The sequence below is a fragment of the Oncorhynchus kisutch genome, linkage group LG12, assembly GCF_002021735.2.
Source record: "Oncorhynchus kisutch isolate 150728-3 linkage group LG12, Okis_V2, whole genome shotgun sequence".
NCBI lineage: Eukaryota > Metazoa > Chordata > Actinopteri > Salmoniformes > Salmonidae > Oncorhynchus > Oncorhynchus kisutch.
The window spans coordinates 51,938,571-51,956,176 of NC_034185.2; the positions used below are offsets into that span (position 1 = coordinate 51,938,571).

The window sequence follows — 17,606 nt, forward strand, 5'->3', positions numbered from 1 at the left end:
TCGAACATCTCTGGAGAAACTTGAAAATAGCTTAGCTGCAACGCTCCCCATCCAACCTGACAGAGCTTGAGAGGATCTGCAGAGAAGAATGGGAGAAACTCCCCAAATACAGGTCTGCCAAGCTTGTAGCGTCATACCCAAGATAACTCAATGCTGTAATCGCTGCCAAAGGTGCTTCAACAAAGTACTCAGTAAAGTGTCTGAATACTTATATAAATATGATTTCATTTTTACATTTTTTAAATAAATGAACAAAAATGTCAACAATATTTTTGCTTTGTCATTATGGGTTATTGTGTGTAGATTGATGAGAGAAAAAACTACATTTTAATCCATTTCAGAATAAGGCTGTAACGTAACAATGTGGAAAAAGGCAAGGGGAATACTTCCTGAAGACACGAACTCTTTATTTAGAATTGAATTAATATCTTATGTTGTTCTTGTCTATTACTGTTCTGTACATTGTCATGTATTTTTTAAGTTTTATGTGTACCCCAGGAAGAGTAGCTGATGCATGTGTAGTAGCTAGTGGGGATCCTAATAAACTAAACATGTTATGTATTACTAGTTAGTTTGTTTGTAGTTAGTGCTGTTGGTTTGGATGTATAAGGAACTGGATGAGGTGAACAGGAAAGAATGAGTATGATGAGACAGAGTAGATGATATGGTGATGGTTGGTGTGATGATGTCTGTAAAAATGCTTCACTGATGAAGAGTGACAACTATGTCCCTTTTAGGTTTATACTGGAGTTTTATAGCAGGATAATGTTAGTGCCATAACCCTTAAATCTTGTACCCGTATATGGGTTGAAAATGGCAGATTTGGGGGCCTCTTGAGTGGTGGGGCTGTCTAAGGCACTGCATCGCAGTGCTTGAGGTGTCACTACAGACCCGGATTTCGATCCCAGGCTGTGTCACAACCGGCTTTGACTGGGAATCCCTTAGGGCGGTGCACAATTGTCCCAGCGAAAAGACTCATTCTGTTCAGAACAACCGAGGGTATGATGCCATGTCATCTAGTAAATGTACCTCAAACATAGTGATCATAAATGTTGACTGTGTTTATGACATGATTTTGATATGGAAATGTGAATTGCACCTTTGGACTCACAGGTTTTTGACTTGATAGTATGACATCAAAGCGGTATTTATTATAATCCTCAACGCCTCCAAAGTTGAGGACACAATATTCCACGTGACACAATACTGAATACAAAAATTAATTTGCCACAAAACACGCACCTGAATGCACACATGACTCCTTTCTATTTCCATACAATTACAACCTGTTTCTCTGAATTGCCCTGTGAAACCTTAACACTAAGATCGCATCTTATAACTTAGCTAGTCATGTTAGCAATAGAATAAGCTTTCAAATGATGCCCACCTAATCCAGCATAAACAACAGTAATTGGGTGATGTCAGGGATGCAGGCTGTGTTCCAAACAAAACAACCACAAGTCTTCTGCTCTAGTTCCTCAACGGCACAACTGGGAGAGCTCGAAACAGCACCTTATAGTTGAAGACTTTGTGTCATAAAAGTGCATTGAAATGACTTAGGAATAGTGCACACTTTGGAGAGGTGTGTGGCAGTTTGGAGTCACCAGTTAGTCCTCACTTAAAACCTTGTCATTTTTTGGTCTTATGTTGCACCTACCCCACATTTCCCGGGAATATTATTGTCATGTTAATGAACGCATCCATAGTATTTTCAGACGTCGTTATCAACAAATGCGGTGAAAAGTGCAGTAAATGTAAAAACAGTGTAATTTTTGGATTCAGTATTGTGTCATGTGGAATGTTGTGTCCTCAACTTTAGTCTGAGAATGTTCCTATGAGCTCATAACTGTTCCCTTTTAATTGCTACCATGCTTATGCACATGCTTTTTATATTTCTTCTGTAAGAAACATCTCCAGTCTGCAACCCGGACCCTTCTCTTCACAGTCTCAGTGCAGGGATGAAGCAGGGCCTGATAGAGATAGACCCTCCTGTTCCTATGATACAAACACCACAGTATCCATAATGAACAGAGCAGGTCACCCTGGGCTTCAGCCTTCACAGAGCGAGGTAGGAGATCCCTCCTGGTGGTAGTCTATCAGCAAGTTTGTCTTCTCCTTCAGGATCTCATCTAATGCCTGGTGACTTTGTTCATAGAAGGCCTGGACCTGGGTCTAGCCTTCCTCAGCTGCCTCATTGTTACCCCACGAATACAGATAGGATCAGGATGGGAGTTACCTGGCCTATAACACAGCACACAATCACAACAACGGCGAGAGTTCAAGGAGGGAGCTCAAAGACTCAGGTGGCTCCTGCTTCTGCCTCCTCTGGGGTCATTGGGTCACAACGTGGGAGGCCGAGTATTAGCAAGGACGCTGACAAGCTGTACACCTGCCCACGTGTGGGAAATGCGTTGCTAAGGTGAAATATGTGAAGCAGCATCAGACCGGTCACACCAAGAAGAGGCCCTTCAAGTGAAAACTATTATAAGAGTTTCTCCTTCCACCTGAGTAACCTTATCAGGCATAGGAGTCCACAAAGGGGAGAAATCGTAGCAGTGTGGCTTAAGTTTTACACAGGGGATATCTGGGAACCATTCTTTAGTTTTATAGTTACCATGTGAAGTGTCTTGGATTAAGAGGGTTTTTGTGATTACTAAATCCCTCAGTTGTGCATCTGGATATGCTCACATTCTCACATGATAGACTTGTTGTTTGGAGTGCTGGCATAGCTGAAACACTGTCATTGACGAGTAACACTATATTCCCCCCTGGTTTTGTCTATGTTCTACTCATAACAAACAGAATGTCCCTCTTCTTTAACACCTCAATAACCCATTCTTTTATGGCATTTGTTGTACTTTTTCTAAGCAAGTCAGCTCTGAGCCTGAAAGATACTGATCATGAATAGGTTGAGGTGTAATCAAAGATGCTTGACAAATTGGGTGGCTTAATGGGGTGGCTCCCATAGACACCAATGCGATAGCATCTGGGTCTGGCCTACTTCATTGACTTACATTGACAATGAGGGAGTGGGGTGATTGTCTAGAAGGGGCACAGCTTTTGTCAAAATGTACTTTTCGTAGCAGGTTTAGGAAAACATATGCAGAAAGTTAGGATAATTAACGTAGCAGGTTAGAAGAATTAGGTTACGTTTAGGAAAACGGTTAGCTGTATCCCACCTAGGGATGACTGAGTCGGATGTCTGCTTTCTCTTCCATCTCTGGTGTAATTTAACAAAGATTATCTATTATATTGACAAGATAGGCAAGTGACCACTTTAAAAATAGAAATACATGTCCTCAAAGGTGGAAGGCAGCCAGGAGGAGGCGAGATCCGGTGGGACTATTCCAGCCAATGAGAGGAAAGATAGGCTTGTGAACAACATGCCATAGAGCTAGATAGGGTAGGAGATACAGTGCCTTGCTAAAGTATTCGGCCCCCTTGAACTTTGCGACCTTTTGCCACATTTCAGGCTTCAAACATAAAGATATAAAACTGTATTTTTTGTGTGAAGAATCAACAACAAGTGGGACACAATCATGAAGTGGAACGACATTTATTGGATATTTCAAACTTTTTTAACAAATCAAAAACTGAAAAATTGGGCGTGCAAAATTATTCAGCCCCCTTAAGTTAATACTTTGTAGCGCCACCTTTTGCTGCGATTACAGCTGTAAATCGCTTGGGGTATGTCTCTATCAGTTTTGCACATCGAGAGACCGAATTTTTTTCCCATTCCTCCTTGCAAAACAGCTCGAGCTCAGTGAGGTTGGATGGAGAGCATTTGTGAACAGCAGTTTTCAGTTCTTTCCACAGATTCTCGATTGGATTCAGGTCTGGACTTTGACTTGGCCATTCTAACACCTGGATATGTTTATTTTTGACCCATTCCATTGTAGATTTTGCTTTATGTTTTGGATCATTGTCTTGTTGGAAGACAAATCTCCGTCCCAGTCTCAGGTCTTTTGCAGACTCCATCAGGTTTTCTTCCAGAATGGTCCTGTATTTGGCTCCATCCATCTTCCCATCAATTTTAACCATCTTCCCTGTCCCTGCTGAAGAAAAGCAGGCCCAAACCATGATGCTGCCACCACCATGTTTGACAGTGGGGATGGTAGGTTCAGGGTGATGAGCTGTGTTGCTTTTACGCCAAACATAACGTTTTGCATTGTTGCCAAAAAGTTCAATTTTGGTTTCATCTGACCAGAGCACCTTCTTCCACATGTTTGGTGTGTCTCCCAGGTGGCTTGTGGCAAACTTTAAATGACACTTTTTATGGATATCTTTAAGAAATGTCTTTCTTCTTGCCACACTTCCATAAAGGCCAGATTTGTGCAATATACGACTGATTGTTGTCCTATGGACAGAGTCTCCCACCTCAGCTGTAGATCTCTGCAGTTCATCCAGAGTGATCATGGGCCTCTTGGCTGCATCTCTGATCAGTCTTCTCCTTGTATGAGCTGAAAGTTTAGAGGGACGGCCAGGTCTTGGTAGATTTGCAGTGGTCTGATACTCCTTCCATTTCAATATTATCGCTTGCACAGTGCTCCTTGGGATGTTTAAAGCTTGGGAAATATTTTTGTATCCAAATCTGGCTTTAAACTTCTTCACAACAGTATCTCAGACCTGCCTGGTGTGTTCCTTGTTCTTCATGATGCTCTCTGCGCTTTTAACGGACCTCTGAGACTATCAGAGTGCAGGTGCATTTATACGGAGACTTGATTACACACAGGTGGATTGTATTTATCATCATTAGTCATTTAGGTCAACATTGGATCATTCAGAGATCCTCACTGAACTTCTGGAGAGAGTTTGCTGCACTGAAAGTAAAGGGGCTGAATAATTTTGCACGCCCAATTTTTCCATTTTTGATTTGTTAAAAAAGTTTGAAATATCCAATAAATGTCGTTCCACGTCATGATTGTGTCCCACTTGTTGTTGATTCTTCACAAAAAAATACAGTTTTATATCTTTATGTTTGAAGCCTGAAATGTGGCAAAAGGTCGCAAAGTTCAAGGGGGCCGAATACTTTCGCAAAGCACTGTAGATACTCCTCCGTGTATCTGTGACAGCCTGACCAGCGCTATCTCCATTTTAAAGTAGTAAATGTCTTTATTAGCTGATTGCTCCCAACCCAGTTGATTTCTTTAAAATTGTGAACGCCCTCAATGGCAATGTTCATGGTAAAACCGGTTATATCCATGAGTCCTCTATCTCTATGACAACAGGCACAACTCTGATATAAAGTATTTTTTTCCAAAGTTGCCTAAATGCCATGTGTGTCTACTTATATCAGTGCATTCATAACAACCTAACAGTCCTAAACATTACTTCTATTCAATCAGATAGATTAAATAAGTCTCATGTAAGCACATTAGAAATTACATTGTTGTTGACCAAGTTCGACTGATTGACCACCATACAAAAATTCCTCACTTCATGGGCTTATTTTCGTGGACAGATTTTGGGTGGAGTAAAACCTCTCGCTTCGCCTCGTCCTCTCTGAATGAAATAAGCAGTACAGTGGTTCTTATGCCGCGTTCAAAACTGGGAACCCCGATTTTAACGCGTTCAGAACAACTGGCCCATTCGAAAAAACGACCCTGACTGGGAAAAATCGGTTCGAACGTTCATCCAACTCCGAATTCCAACTCGTGAACTCGGCCCACTTTCTATGGCTCCGACTTTCCTACATGAAAATCACTGACGTCATGATTTGACCTCGTATTTTTTTGAGATCCCAGTTGTGTTGAACCCGAGATAAGAACAGCGCACATACGTCTTATTTAGTCACGCCCTCTGAGCTATGACGCCACCCAATAACATCCTTTCTCTTCAGTATTAACGGTAGTAAATAATGACCAAGAACAATTTCCCATGTTAGCGGTTTTATTGTTGTTCTTTAGACCTTTATTAAACACCATGGAACTGAAGATATGATTAATTTAACTGCACAGCTTCACATGCTTACCCCATGTAGTCTTTAATTCGCGTTGGAGACAGGACTGATACACGTTATACACTAGCTAGCTGCTAACGTTAGCTAACAATGGCTAACTTTATGGTTTTTCACACTCAAATAGCCTCCATCATGGAGATGCTAGCGAATTCAGCCGTGGCAGATATATGTAAACTCATAGACGACGACTATGCGGTTTTTCGTTTGGAAATAACTCAAAGCCAGAAAGAAAACAGGGCATTGCAGAGGAAACTACATATACTGGAAATGAATGTGGCACGGGAGCGCGCAGAGAAGACAACGCAGGAGCGCGTGCTCGCCAGTCGTCCCAGTAGTGTCCTCGACCGATACAGAGGAATGGCAAGAGGTACATTTTGCAGGGAGCGGTCTCCCCGTTCCCCTGAAATTCCAATAATCACACCCACTTTAAATAATGGGATGCATGGAACATAATCAATGAATAAATAGTATACCAAGAAGTTATAAGTGATACCTTACATCCTTGTCAATTGTAGACAAGGTTTCCATCCAATTAGCGACAGATTTTTATGCAAATATTCAAAAATAGACATAAAGAAAATATGCGCATTTTTCCAACACGATATTGTTTGCATCCAGTTTTTATGAGAGTAAAGTCATAGGTCTACCATAAATTAAAAACAATGACTTCTGTGATGGAAACATGAAGTTTCGGAACAATTATATAAATGCCAACAGATAATTTGTTCGTTTGACATGGTGGGATCTTTTTGTGTCGGTAAAGTTAATTATGCGCAGATATTGATATAATAAAAATAATAAAATCATAATATACCATCATATCCAAGTAAACTTGGAGTCACGCAAGGATATGGTGTGGTTCTCCCACTAGAACTCAGGAAACCATGCAGTTTATTAGGCCACAGATGAAAGTGCAAGTGCAAGTGCACGGTGATGAGCTTGATGCTGCTTTACAGTAAATATCGAGGGTCTTATTCTGGTGACGATCGATGCTTGCCTGCTGTTTGACAAATACAAATATTCTCGCACTATATCTGTGTTGGCTAGAGCGCACGTACCAAGACCAGAGTAGGCAAATGTACTATTTAAAGCAAAAGTTTCTGTGACAAAACTATTGGTAGAGTTGAAAATGTGATGTAAACATATTTAACGTTAGATTTCTATTCAGTACATGAAAACTTAAACTTGTGAAAAAGTACATTGTGAGCACTTATTACGCACAGATTTGTATCCACGACAAGATCATTTGGTGGAAACATTCCACTGGTGGGAAAATACGCATTTACTTTTTGCGGACTCCAGAATATTTGCATGAAAATCTTAAACCAATTGAATGGAAATGTAGCTACTGTTATGTTTCCACCAAACGGACTTCTTGCTGATAAAAATCAGTGCGTGATGATATGGTACACACAAAATGTACTTGCATTAAATAGCAAATGTGCCTACTCTTGGCGGGTGCAGCCCAGGGTTTCACAAACTCGGTTCTGGGGCCCTGTGGGTGCATGTTTAGTTTTTTTTTGCCCTAGCGCTAAACAGCTGATTCAAATAGTCAAAGCTTGATGATGAGTTGGGTATTTAAATCAGCTGTGTAGTGCTAGGGGGAGAAAAAAAAGCATGCACCACCATGGGGCACTCTGTTCACAACGTTGACATCAGCAAAGCGCTTGCCAGCAGGACATCATACATTATGTCAGTCATCTGCCCTGTACAGTTGAAACTGGGATTCATCCTTGAGGAGCACACTTCTACAGCGTGCAGGTGTGCATTTGCCGACTGACGTCTGTTACAATGCCTAACTGCAGTCAGGTCAAGACCCTGGTGAGGACGACGAGCACGCATATGAGCTTCCCTGAGATGGTTTCTAACAGTTTGTGCAGAAACCATCCCGCAGGTGAAGAAGCCGGATGTGGAGGTCCTGTGCTGGCGTGGTTACACATGGTCTTCGGTTGTGAGGCCGGTTGGACATACTTCCAAATTCTCTAAAATGTCGTTGGAGGACAACTTATGGTAGAGAAATTAACATTCAATTCTCTGGTGGCTCTGGTGGACATTCCTGCAGTAAGCATACAAATTGCACACTGTCTGAAAACTTGAGACATCTGTGGCATTGTGTTGTGACAAAACTGCATATTTTAGTGGCCTTTTAATGTCCCCAGCATTAGGTGCACCTGTGTAATGGTCATGCTGTTTAATCAGCTTCTTGATATGCCACACCTGTCAGTTGCATGGATTATCTTGGCAAAGGAGAAATGCTCACTAACAGGGATGTAAATAAATGTGTGTGCAAAAATTTAGAAATAAGCTTTTTTTGCATATGGAACATTTCTTGGATCCTTTATTTCAGCTTTTTAAACATGGGAGCAACACTTTACATGTTGCATTTGTTTTTGTTTAATACAGTATGATCTGTTACATTTACATAAGACAGATGGTTACTTAAGGCAAAAACAAAAGTAGGGTGGGTGTATAATGCAAACGTCTTTGCAAGTACGAATATCACCACAGACAATTTTAGCTAATCAACACATTTGAGATAAATACTTTTTTTGTGCATATGAAGCATTTCTGGGATTTTTTATGTCAGCCCATGAAACATGGGACCAACTCTTTACATGTTGCATTTATATTTTTGGTGTACCAAAACCAGATACTTTTAGACTTTTACTCAAGTATTTCACTGGGTGACTTTTACTTGAGTCATTTTCTATTAAGTTATCTTTACTTTTACTCAAGTATAACAATTGAGTACTTTCTCCACCACTGCTAGCATAATACATTTGACTAGCTATGTTTCCATCCAATTGGCGACCGTTTTTCATGCGACTATTACGAAATTTGACTCGTGGATAAGAATCAGTGCGTGATGACTTAGTGCGCACACAATTTACTTTCTAGTTTACGTTTTTATGAACCGAATAAAAGGTTAATGTGTTTCCATCACATTTTCAACTCCACGGGTAGTTTTGTCACAACTGTTGCGTTACATAGCAAATGTACCTACTCTGGTCTTGGTACGTGTGCTCTATCCAACAGCTCTCAGATACAGTGAGGGTAGGCTGGTCTACATAATGAGATTATTATGGAAAAAAGCGGGAATCATTTTATTTGTCAAACGGCAGTCCAGCATCGATCATCATGTCACCAGAATAAGACCCTCGATATTTATTGGAAATGAGCATCAAGAGCACCGTCCACTTTCACCACCCTATGAAGTTCAGCATAATTTATTTCATCTGTAGCCTAATAAACTGCATGGTTTCCCGAGTCATAGTGGGAGGGCCACACACCATATCATCACGTGATTGGTTATATCAATATTCCCCCCACCATTTCTTGCATAATTTATTTTACCAACACACAACCACCATGTCAATCAAAAAAAAAGATCTATCAGCATTTTAAAAATTGTACAGAAACTTCCTGTTTTCATCACAGCTGTCGTTGTTTCTTTTTATATGGGATGACAGGGATCATCAACTAGATTCAGCCACAGCCCGATTTGTTTATTTTTTTCATTGAGCGGGTGGTCAGGGGACCAAAAAATAATTACAAATAATTGGAGACTGCAAATGAACCGCAAGAAGCACAAACAGATATAATGTTTGACTTAAACATAATCATTTTAAACCTGGCTTACGTATACGATCGCCTGTCTCTCTATTCTTCATTGGAATACATGGGAACAGTTTTCTTAAATTAAAATAAATTAGAACTGATTTCCTTGTGTTTTTAGTCGTATGTCCAACAATGGAAAAAATATAAAAAATTTGCTCAGAAAACTTTAAGGGCCACAAAACCAAAGCCAAATTTGGCCCACTATCCACCAGTTGTGGAACCTTGCGGTATGACTTTACTTGTATGAAAACTGTGGATGGAAACGTGGTTAATGTCGATAGTGTACAATATAGAGTTGAGCATTGACAGTACCTAACTTAACCACCCCTTTTCCCCCAATCACTCTCTTAGGTGAAGGACATCTCACTGGAGGCCACAGGACCTTTGCAAAGCCAGCAGGACACAATACGTGGAGAGATGACCAACCCATAACAATAGATGAGGGGAGTGGAACCTCAACCCAGCATGTTGTCGCGATAGAGGTTAGTGTCATAGTGTAACATAAAAAATTACAGTACATCAAATATGTCTAATTTATTTCAGGAAGTCTCCCCTCAGCTATTCATTAGCTTCCATGTACATCCTAAGTTATCATCCATAGGGGAGCTTGTAAGACTTCCATATGACATTGTTATCCAATTCTATTTATGTACTGGAATAACCTCCTTTCTTCTTGTGTCAGTCTGCAGGGGCTGCAGGTCCTGTGGTTCTGCAGGAGAGGCCGGAAGGAGAGGAGGACCCAAGACACAGAAGAGACGTCCAGACTGGAGAGGCTGGAGCGCCCCCTGAAGCCATGGAGGACCTAATCTCCGCCGCACCCCTGCCCAGGACCCAGCACAGCATCACAGAGGTCAGTGGAACGCCGAACGCTGTCCTCAAGTCAGAGACAGAATTGAATTGCAACACAAAGGATCTTACACACTGAGAGACTGGGTCTGGGGAGACTGGGCTGTCCTCCTGCCCCCAGCTCAGAGTATTTACCGATATTTCACCAGAGCCAGAGGACAGTTTATTATTTTGGTGATGGTGATGCGTTAGACACTGGCATTGCTGATCTGTCTTGTTCTTTCACTGCAGAGATGGAAAGGTAAGAACTGTGGGATTAAGATCAAGGTGTCAGAAACAATAGGACTACTACAGAGTCCAAGATACAGCAGACCACAAAAACTGAAATTTACACCAGTTTTGTCATTATGGGGTATTGTGTATAGATTAATGAATCTATACACAATACACAATGCCACCCACCCCCCCAAAAAAATGCTGGTGCTCTAAACATTCACAAATTCCCATTGGAACACAGACATTTTGAAAGTGAATGGCTTGCGCAAAATGTCATACCTTAATTTCTCGTCTTACAAGAATGATATACAGTGCATTCGGAAAATATTCAGACCCTTTGACTTTTTCTACATTTTGTTACGTTACAGCTTTATTATAAAATGTATTAAATAGTTTTTTTCCCCCTTCATTAATCTATACACAACACCCCATAATGACAAAACAAAAACAGGTTGTTAGAAATGTTTGCAAAAAATAAACAAATCATTGAAATTGATATCACATTTACATAAGTATTCAGGCTCTTTACTCAGTACTTTGCTGAAGCACCTTTGGCAGCGATGACAGCCTCGAGTCTTCTTGGGTTTGACGCTACAAGCTTGGCACACATGTATTTGGGGAGTTTATCCCATTCTTCTCTGCAGATCCTCTCAAGCTCTGTCAGGTTGGATGGGGAACGTCACTGCACAGCTAATTTTCAGGTCTCTCTAGAAATGTTAGATCGGGTTCAAGTCCGGGCTTTGGCTGGGCCACTCTGTACTTTGCTCCGTTCATCTTTGCCTCGATCCTGACTAGTCTCCCAGTCTCTGCCGCTGAAAAATATCCCCACAGCATGATGTTGCCACCACCAGGCTTCATCATAGGGATGGTGCCTCCAGACATGACGATTGGCATTAAGGCCAAATAATTTAATATTGGTTTTATCAGACCAGAGTATCTTGTTTCTCATGGTCTGAGAATCCTTTAGGTGCCTTTTGGAACACTCCAAGCGGGATGTCATGTGCCTTTTTACTGAGGAGTGGCTTCGGATCTGATCTGTGCTTCAATACAATCCTGTCTCGGAGCTCTACAGACGATTCTTTGACCTCATGGCTTGGTTTTTGCTCTGACATGCACTGTCAACTGTGGGACCTTATATAGACAGGTGTGTGCCTTTCCAAATCATGTCCAATCAATTGAATTTACCACAGGTAGACTCCAATCAAGTTGTAGAAACATCAAAGATGATCAATGGAAACACGATGCACCTAAGCTCAATTTCGAGTCTCATAGCAAAGGATCTGAATACTTATGTAAACGATGAGCAAGCTAAACAGAGCATGTGGAGGATGCATACAAGGTAATGTAGATGGTGAAGGAAATGCATTGCTTTACAATGACCATCAGGGTGTACCCTTTCCATTCATACTAAATATTTACACTTTTGGTAACTTGAGCTATATGAATACTCTATGTCCATAGCCCATGATTTATGGACTTTATGGGGGGAGATTCTTATGCTATTGCCAGCAGTAAGATTTTAGTTAGATTTCAAAACAGACAAGGCCTGTAGCTTTCAAATTATATGTCACTTTCTATTTTCAGATAAAAATACATGTTTGACCCCCACACTCACCAGGCCCTGTACAGGCCCCAAAACAATGGCTCAGAGTTTAACAGGTTTAAAATGAATCACTAATAACATGAAATAAATAAAAATCTTCAGAAATGACTTGGTGAAAGCAACAATATAACTATGGCTTTAAAATGATGGTGAAAACTTGAAGAAGTGTTGGGGTTAAGTGGGTTAAAATCTTCCTAGAAGTCATATCACATGTATATTCTGTATTTTATACCATCTACTGCATCTTGCCTATGCCGCTCGGCCATCGCTCATCCATATACTTATATATTCTCATTCACCCCTTTAGATTTGTGTGTATTAGGTACTTGTTGGGGAATTGTTAGATTACTTGTTAGATATTACTGCACTGTCAAAACTAGAAGCACAAGCATTTCGCTACACTCCCATTAACATCTGCTAACCATGTGTATGTGACCAATAAAATGGTATTTTATTTGAGGTGTACGGTGTTTCCTCCGACATATTGGTGCGGCTGGCTTCCAGGTTAAGTGGGCATTGTGTCAAGAAGCAGTGCAGCTTGGTTGGGTTGTGTTTCTGGGGATGCACGGCTCTCGACCTTCGCCTCTACCGAGTCCGTACGGGAGTTGCAGTGATGAGACAAGACTGTAACTACCAATTGGATACCACAACATTGGAGAGAAAAAAGGGATAAAATAAACTATTTTTAAAGTGTGTTTTATTATCTATGTGTATGTATGTACCTGAGGGAGTGTATGTCTGTGTAATCTGTTCCAGGAGGAGGAGGGTCCAGAGTTGCTGTTGGTGAAGGAGGAGGGGTGTGAGGAGGGTCTGGGGAATGCTGATGGGACCATGGTCATGGAGGACAACCAGACTACACCTCCTCCTGAACCCACAGAGGAACCAGCTGAGCAGCACAGGACCACACACAGTCTCACTGAGGTGAGCCAACTGTAAACTGCTGTCTGTATGGTATTAGGTCAGGGCCCGTATCCTCAATGGTTTTATAAAACCAAAAACTTATCTAGACTTGGAAAAGTTCCAGTGTTGTGTTAGATAGTCATAGCCAGCTAGCTAACATAGTATCCCTCTGTTTGAGCCTGGTGTTTGTTGGCTAAAATAACCAGCTGCATTTGCTAAGTAAGTGAAACTAATTTATTTTTGAAGAAATGAATTTGTCGAAAATCATTACACTATTGTCTTTCGCTCTCTTTGAGTCAACTACTCACCACATTTTATGCACTCCAGTACTAGCTAGCAGTAGCTTATGCTTTCAGTTCTAGATTTTCTAATCCTTTGAATGGGTGGATAACATGTTAGTTCATGCTGCAAGAGCTCTGATAGGTTGGAGGACGTCCTCCGGAAGTTGTCATAATTACTGTGTAAGTCTATGGAAGGGGGTGGGAACCAAGGGCCTCCTAAGTTTTGTATTGAAGTAAAGGTACCAAGAGGAGGACCGACAGTAGCTGTCCTCCGGCTACATCATGGTGCTACCCTACAGAGTGCTGCTGAGGCTACTGTAGACCTTCATTGCAAAACAGTGTGTTTTAATGAATTATTTGGTGACGTGAATATATTTAGTGTTTTATCTAAAAAGGATAACCTTTTAAATGTTTGACCATTTTTATTTTTATGAAATTCACTGAGCAGGATGGTCCTCCCCTTCATCCTCAAATTAGCCTCCACTGATGTAGACAGGTGGGGACCTGATCCTCGATCAGAACTTCTACTCTGAGACTCTTTGTGGATACTGCCCCTGGTCTTGATCAATTCTGTCTTAAAGTGTGGGACCACGTCTTTCAATTATCAAACCCTTAGAGTGTTAAGTAATCAAATCATCTAAAACGTTTGCAGTGTTAACTCAACTAACATGTTTTCATAGTAGTCATAGCAATCCCTCATTGCCCAATCAGAAGATGCTCCATAGCAGGGTGCTCATATCAGATTTCTTGATCCAACATCCTCTCACTCTATATCTCTTACAGTCAGTAGACATGGAGGATGGGAAGCCTGATCTGCTGCTGGTCAAAGAGGAGACAATAGAAGACGGACCAGAGAGCATTGATCTGCTGAGTGGACTAAAGATGGGGGAGCAAGGTAAGGGAGAAATACATATAGCCTACATACAGTAATAGATCTTCAATGGGAACGCCTGGATATAATTTATTTCTTAATTTTATTCATTCATAAAATGAAATCAATACAACTTATGTTTACATTTTTTTTAAATTATGTATGGACTTGACCAGGTAATTTACCATATGTTGAACTCTATATGTAGAATTCTCTCTGCCATGTTTGTAAAGTATTTTGTAACCTCTTCCTGCAGGTGGTTGGCTGGAGGCTAACAGAGGAGATTGGGCGGCCATCTTGGATTCCCAGACCCAGATGGGTGCAGCCAAGGGCCCAGGGGATGACATCACTGAGCAGGGCAGGACAAGAGGCAACATAGTGGAGGTCAGTGGATGGGACAGCGTCCTCAACTCTGGGCTGGGGAACAACACTGTTAACCACAACTAGAAACATACAGTTGAACACAAAAGAACAACTGAACTTAGTCTATATGACAACAGACTGGCTGAGAGCAGGGCAAAGTGTAGATTTCGACCGCAGGGACAGGGAGGTGCCAGTATGCCGCGGGAGAGAACAGACACAGACTCGGCTAGCGATGCTCCGTCCTGCTCCTATAGTTGTGATTCAGAGAGACTGATGATGCCTCAGGTTAACCCCCTAACAGATGCTGCCTTCAGCCTGCCTTCTTTAGGATCTATCAACTGGAACATGGACCCTGCGACAACACAGTCACTTCCTGACTTTCATCCTCCACACACTCATAATAAACCAGACCTCAGGCAATGCTAGTGCATTGTCTGTGCTTCATCTACTCTGCCAGTGTTTTAGATGTATTAGGGAACTGGTTCAGGTCAACTGAGGAAAGAATGAGTATGATAAGGCAGAGTAGGTTATATGGTGATGGTTGGTGTGATGATGTAAAAATGCTTCACTGACGAAAATTGAGAACCTTGTCCTGTTTGATGCAGGTGTTTTAATTAGGAAATTATAGTGCTTTAATTCATGTCTACTTGACATGAAGATGTGTGTAATGCAATGGTACCAGATTTACACAAAAAGGTAAACCATAATGTTACCACAATGAGTTATTCTACTTGTCACGTGTCGTTTTGTGCAATAAAACTACTGTACTTCACGTTATGTGAGTGTATGAACATTTTGTTAAAATTAAATACAACATTGACTCTGTGCTCTCTCTGAGTTTCCCTTATGTCAGTCGAACCAAAAAATTATACTTAATTCTTGAATCAACACACAGGGACAATTTTTATAATAAACTCCAATGGCTCCATATTGTTAGGTACTTAAATCACAGTGTTTAGAGATGGGCTTGACTGTGGTTAACATTTTATAATATTGTGTACAGCAAAAACGTTCGTATATGAAACGTTATGCTTTTCTCTTCAATTTTTGCTTACAGCCTGCAGTCCATGAGGACCGGCTGTTATCCGGTGTTGCTGGTGGGAGAGACTGGACCTCTGAAGCAGCTGGTCACAAACCCTGGCCCCTGATCAGGACCCTGGATCAGGATGCGTCGCGCTTCCTTCCCAAGTCGGAACCAGGACCGAACCACGAGGGACAGAGACTCCACCACACAGAACACAACCAGTGGACAGGTGGACTCAACAACCTCAGCCCTGGTGGTCATCAGAGAGACAGAGGCTCCAGTCAGGGATCCATACTGAAGCCCGGACCCTTCTCTTCACAGTCTCAGTGCAGAGATGAAGCAGGGCCTGGGGCTGATAGAGATAGACCCTCCTGTTCCTATGATACAAACACCATAGTATCCGTGATGAACAGAGCAAGACACCCTGGGCTTCAGCCTTCATGGAGAGTGGTGGGAGACCCCCCTGGTGGTAGTCTTTCAGGAAGTATGTCTTCTCTTTCAGAATCTCATCTAATGCCCGGTGAATGGGTTCATAGAAGACCCGGACCTGGGTCTAGCCTTCCTCAGTTACCTCCTGGTTACCCCACCAATACAGACAAGGTCAGGATGGGCATTCACCACAAGAGGTACTTAGCCTATAACACAACACACAATCCCAACAACACCCAAACAATGACTAGAGGTCAAGGAGGGAGCTCAAAGACTAACCACCTGAGGGTGGTGGCTCCTGCTTCTACCTCCTCTGACGTCATTGGGTCACAACATGGGAAGTCAAGCATTAGGACGGACTCCGACAAGCCGTATGCCTGCCCCACGTGTGGGAAGCGCTTCACTGAGGCGACTTATGTGAAGAGGCACCAGACCGTTCACACCAAGGAGAGGCCCTTCAAGTGCAAACTATGTTACAAGAGCTTCTCCTTCCTGAGTAACCTTATTAGACATCGGAGTATTCACAACGGGGAGAAATCGTAGCAGTGGGGCTTGAGATGTACACAGGGGATATCTGGGAACCATTCTTTAGCTGACATATTATAGTTATCATGTGAAGTGATCTGGGATAAGAGTTTTTTTTGGTGATGACTGAATCCCTCAGTTGAGCATCTGGGTGTGCTCACATTCTCAGATGATAGACTTGTTGTTTGGTGTGCTGGCATAGCCAAAATACTGTCATTGAAGTGTAACTATAATCCCCCTATGAATTTCTCTTTGTCTATGTTCTATTCATAACAAACATAATGTCCTTCTTTTTAACACCCACTCCCCCAAAACATTTGACATAATCAGGTGGTGCCTGTTCCTTTATGTACTATAAATAGGTGATCAAATCTGTTAATAAATAAAAATGTATGTTGTCCTTTTGATATGTTGACTTTTTGTTTGCTTGTTTATCATTTACAATTAAAGTGGTCTTAGTTTCATTGGCTTCCTTCGAAGTTAGAACCTATAGGTTTCCGTCCTTTCCACAGATTTGAGATCTAGTCAGCCATTATTCTTTAGGTAATTTAGGGTAATTTTTCTATCGTCTTCTCTGAGCTTGAAAGATCACGATCATGAATAGAAAGTCTGATGTGTAATGTAATAGGCAGAACCATATTTCAAAGAACAGCATGGGAGGTGTGATGACGCAAAAGCTTAAAAATGGTGCTAAGTTCAGACCATCTCCGGAGTACACAATCTTGTCTTTAGGTCTTCTTGCTCTCTTGAGGATTTCAAAATGGAATCGGTGGGCAGTGGCGACATAGACCAGGATGAAGTGGGCCTACCTGCGGTGACAGGTGTGGTAGAGACTTCCAATATTTGCCCTGTGAATCCTACCGGAAAAGATTTTGGACCAGTGGGAGAGAGATTTTTGGAAAGAGTGGATTCCTCCTTTTTGTCCGACCCATACGTTGTGTCAAGCTGGGTAAAGGACAAACTGGAACGGT

The 17,606-nt window shown here is 41.7% G+C and overlaps 1 protein-coding gene across 1 annotated transcript; it reads left to right on the forward strand.

The window, feature by feature from the left end:
- Positions 1-5,817: 5,817 nt before the first annotated feature.
- Positions 5,818-17,099, forward strand: LOC109900446 (uncharacterized). Its single transcript, XM_031837823.1, has 7 exons — positions 5,818-6,326; positions 9,929-10,059; positions 10,260-10,427; positions 12,999-13,163; positions 14,207-14,318; positions 14,551-14,678; positions 15,715-17,099. Exons 1-7 carry the CDS (start codon positions 6,050-6,052, stop codon positions 16,651-16,653), a joined length of 1,920 nt encoding a protein of 639 aa, XP_031693683.1. The 5' UTR covers positions 5,818-6,049; the 3' UTR covers positions 16,654-17,099.
- Positions 17,100-17,606: the final 507 nt, after the last annotated feature.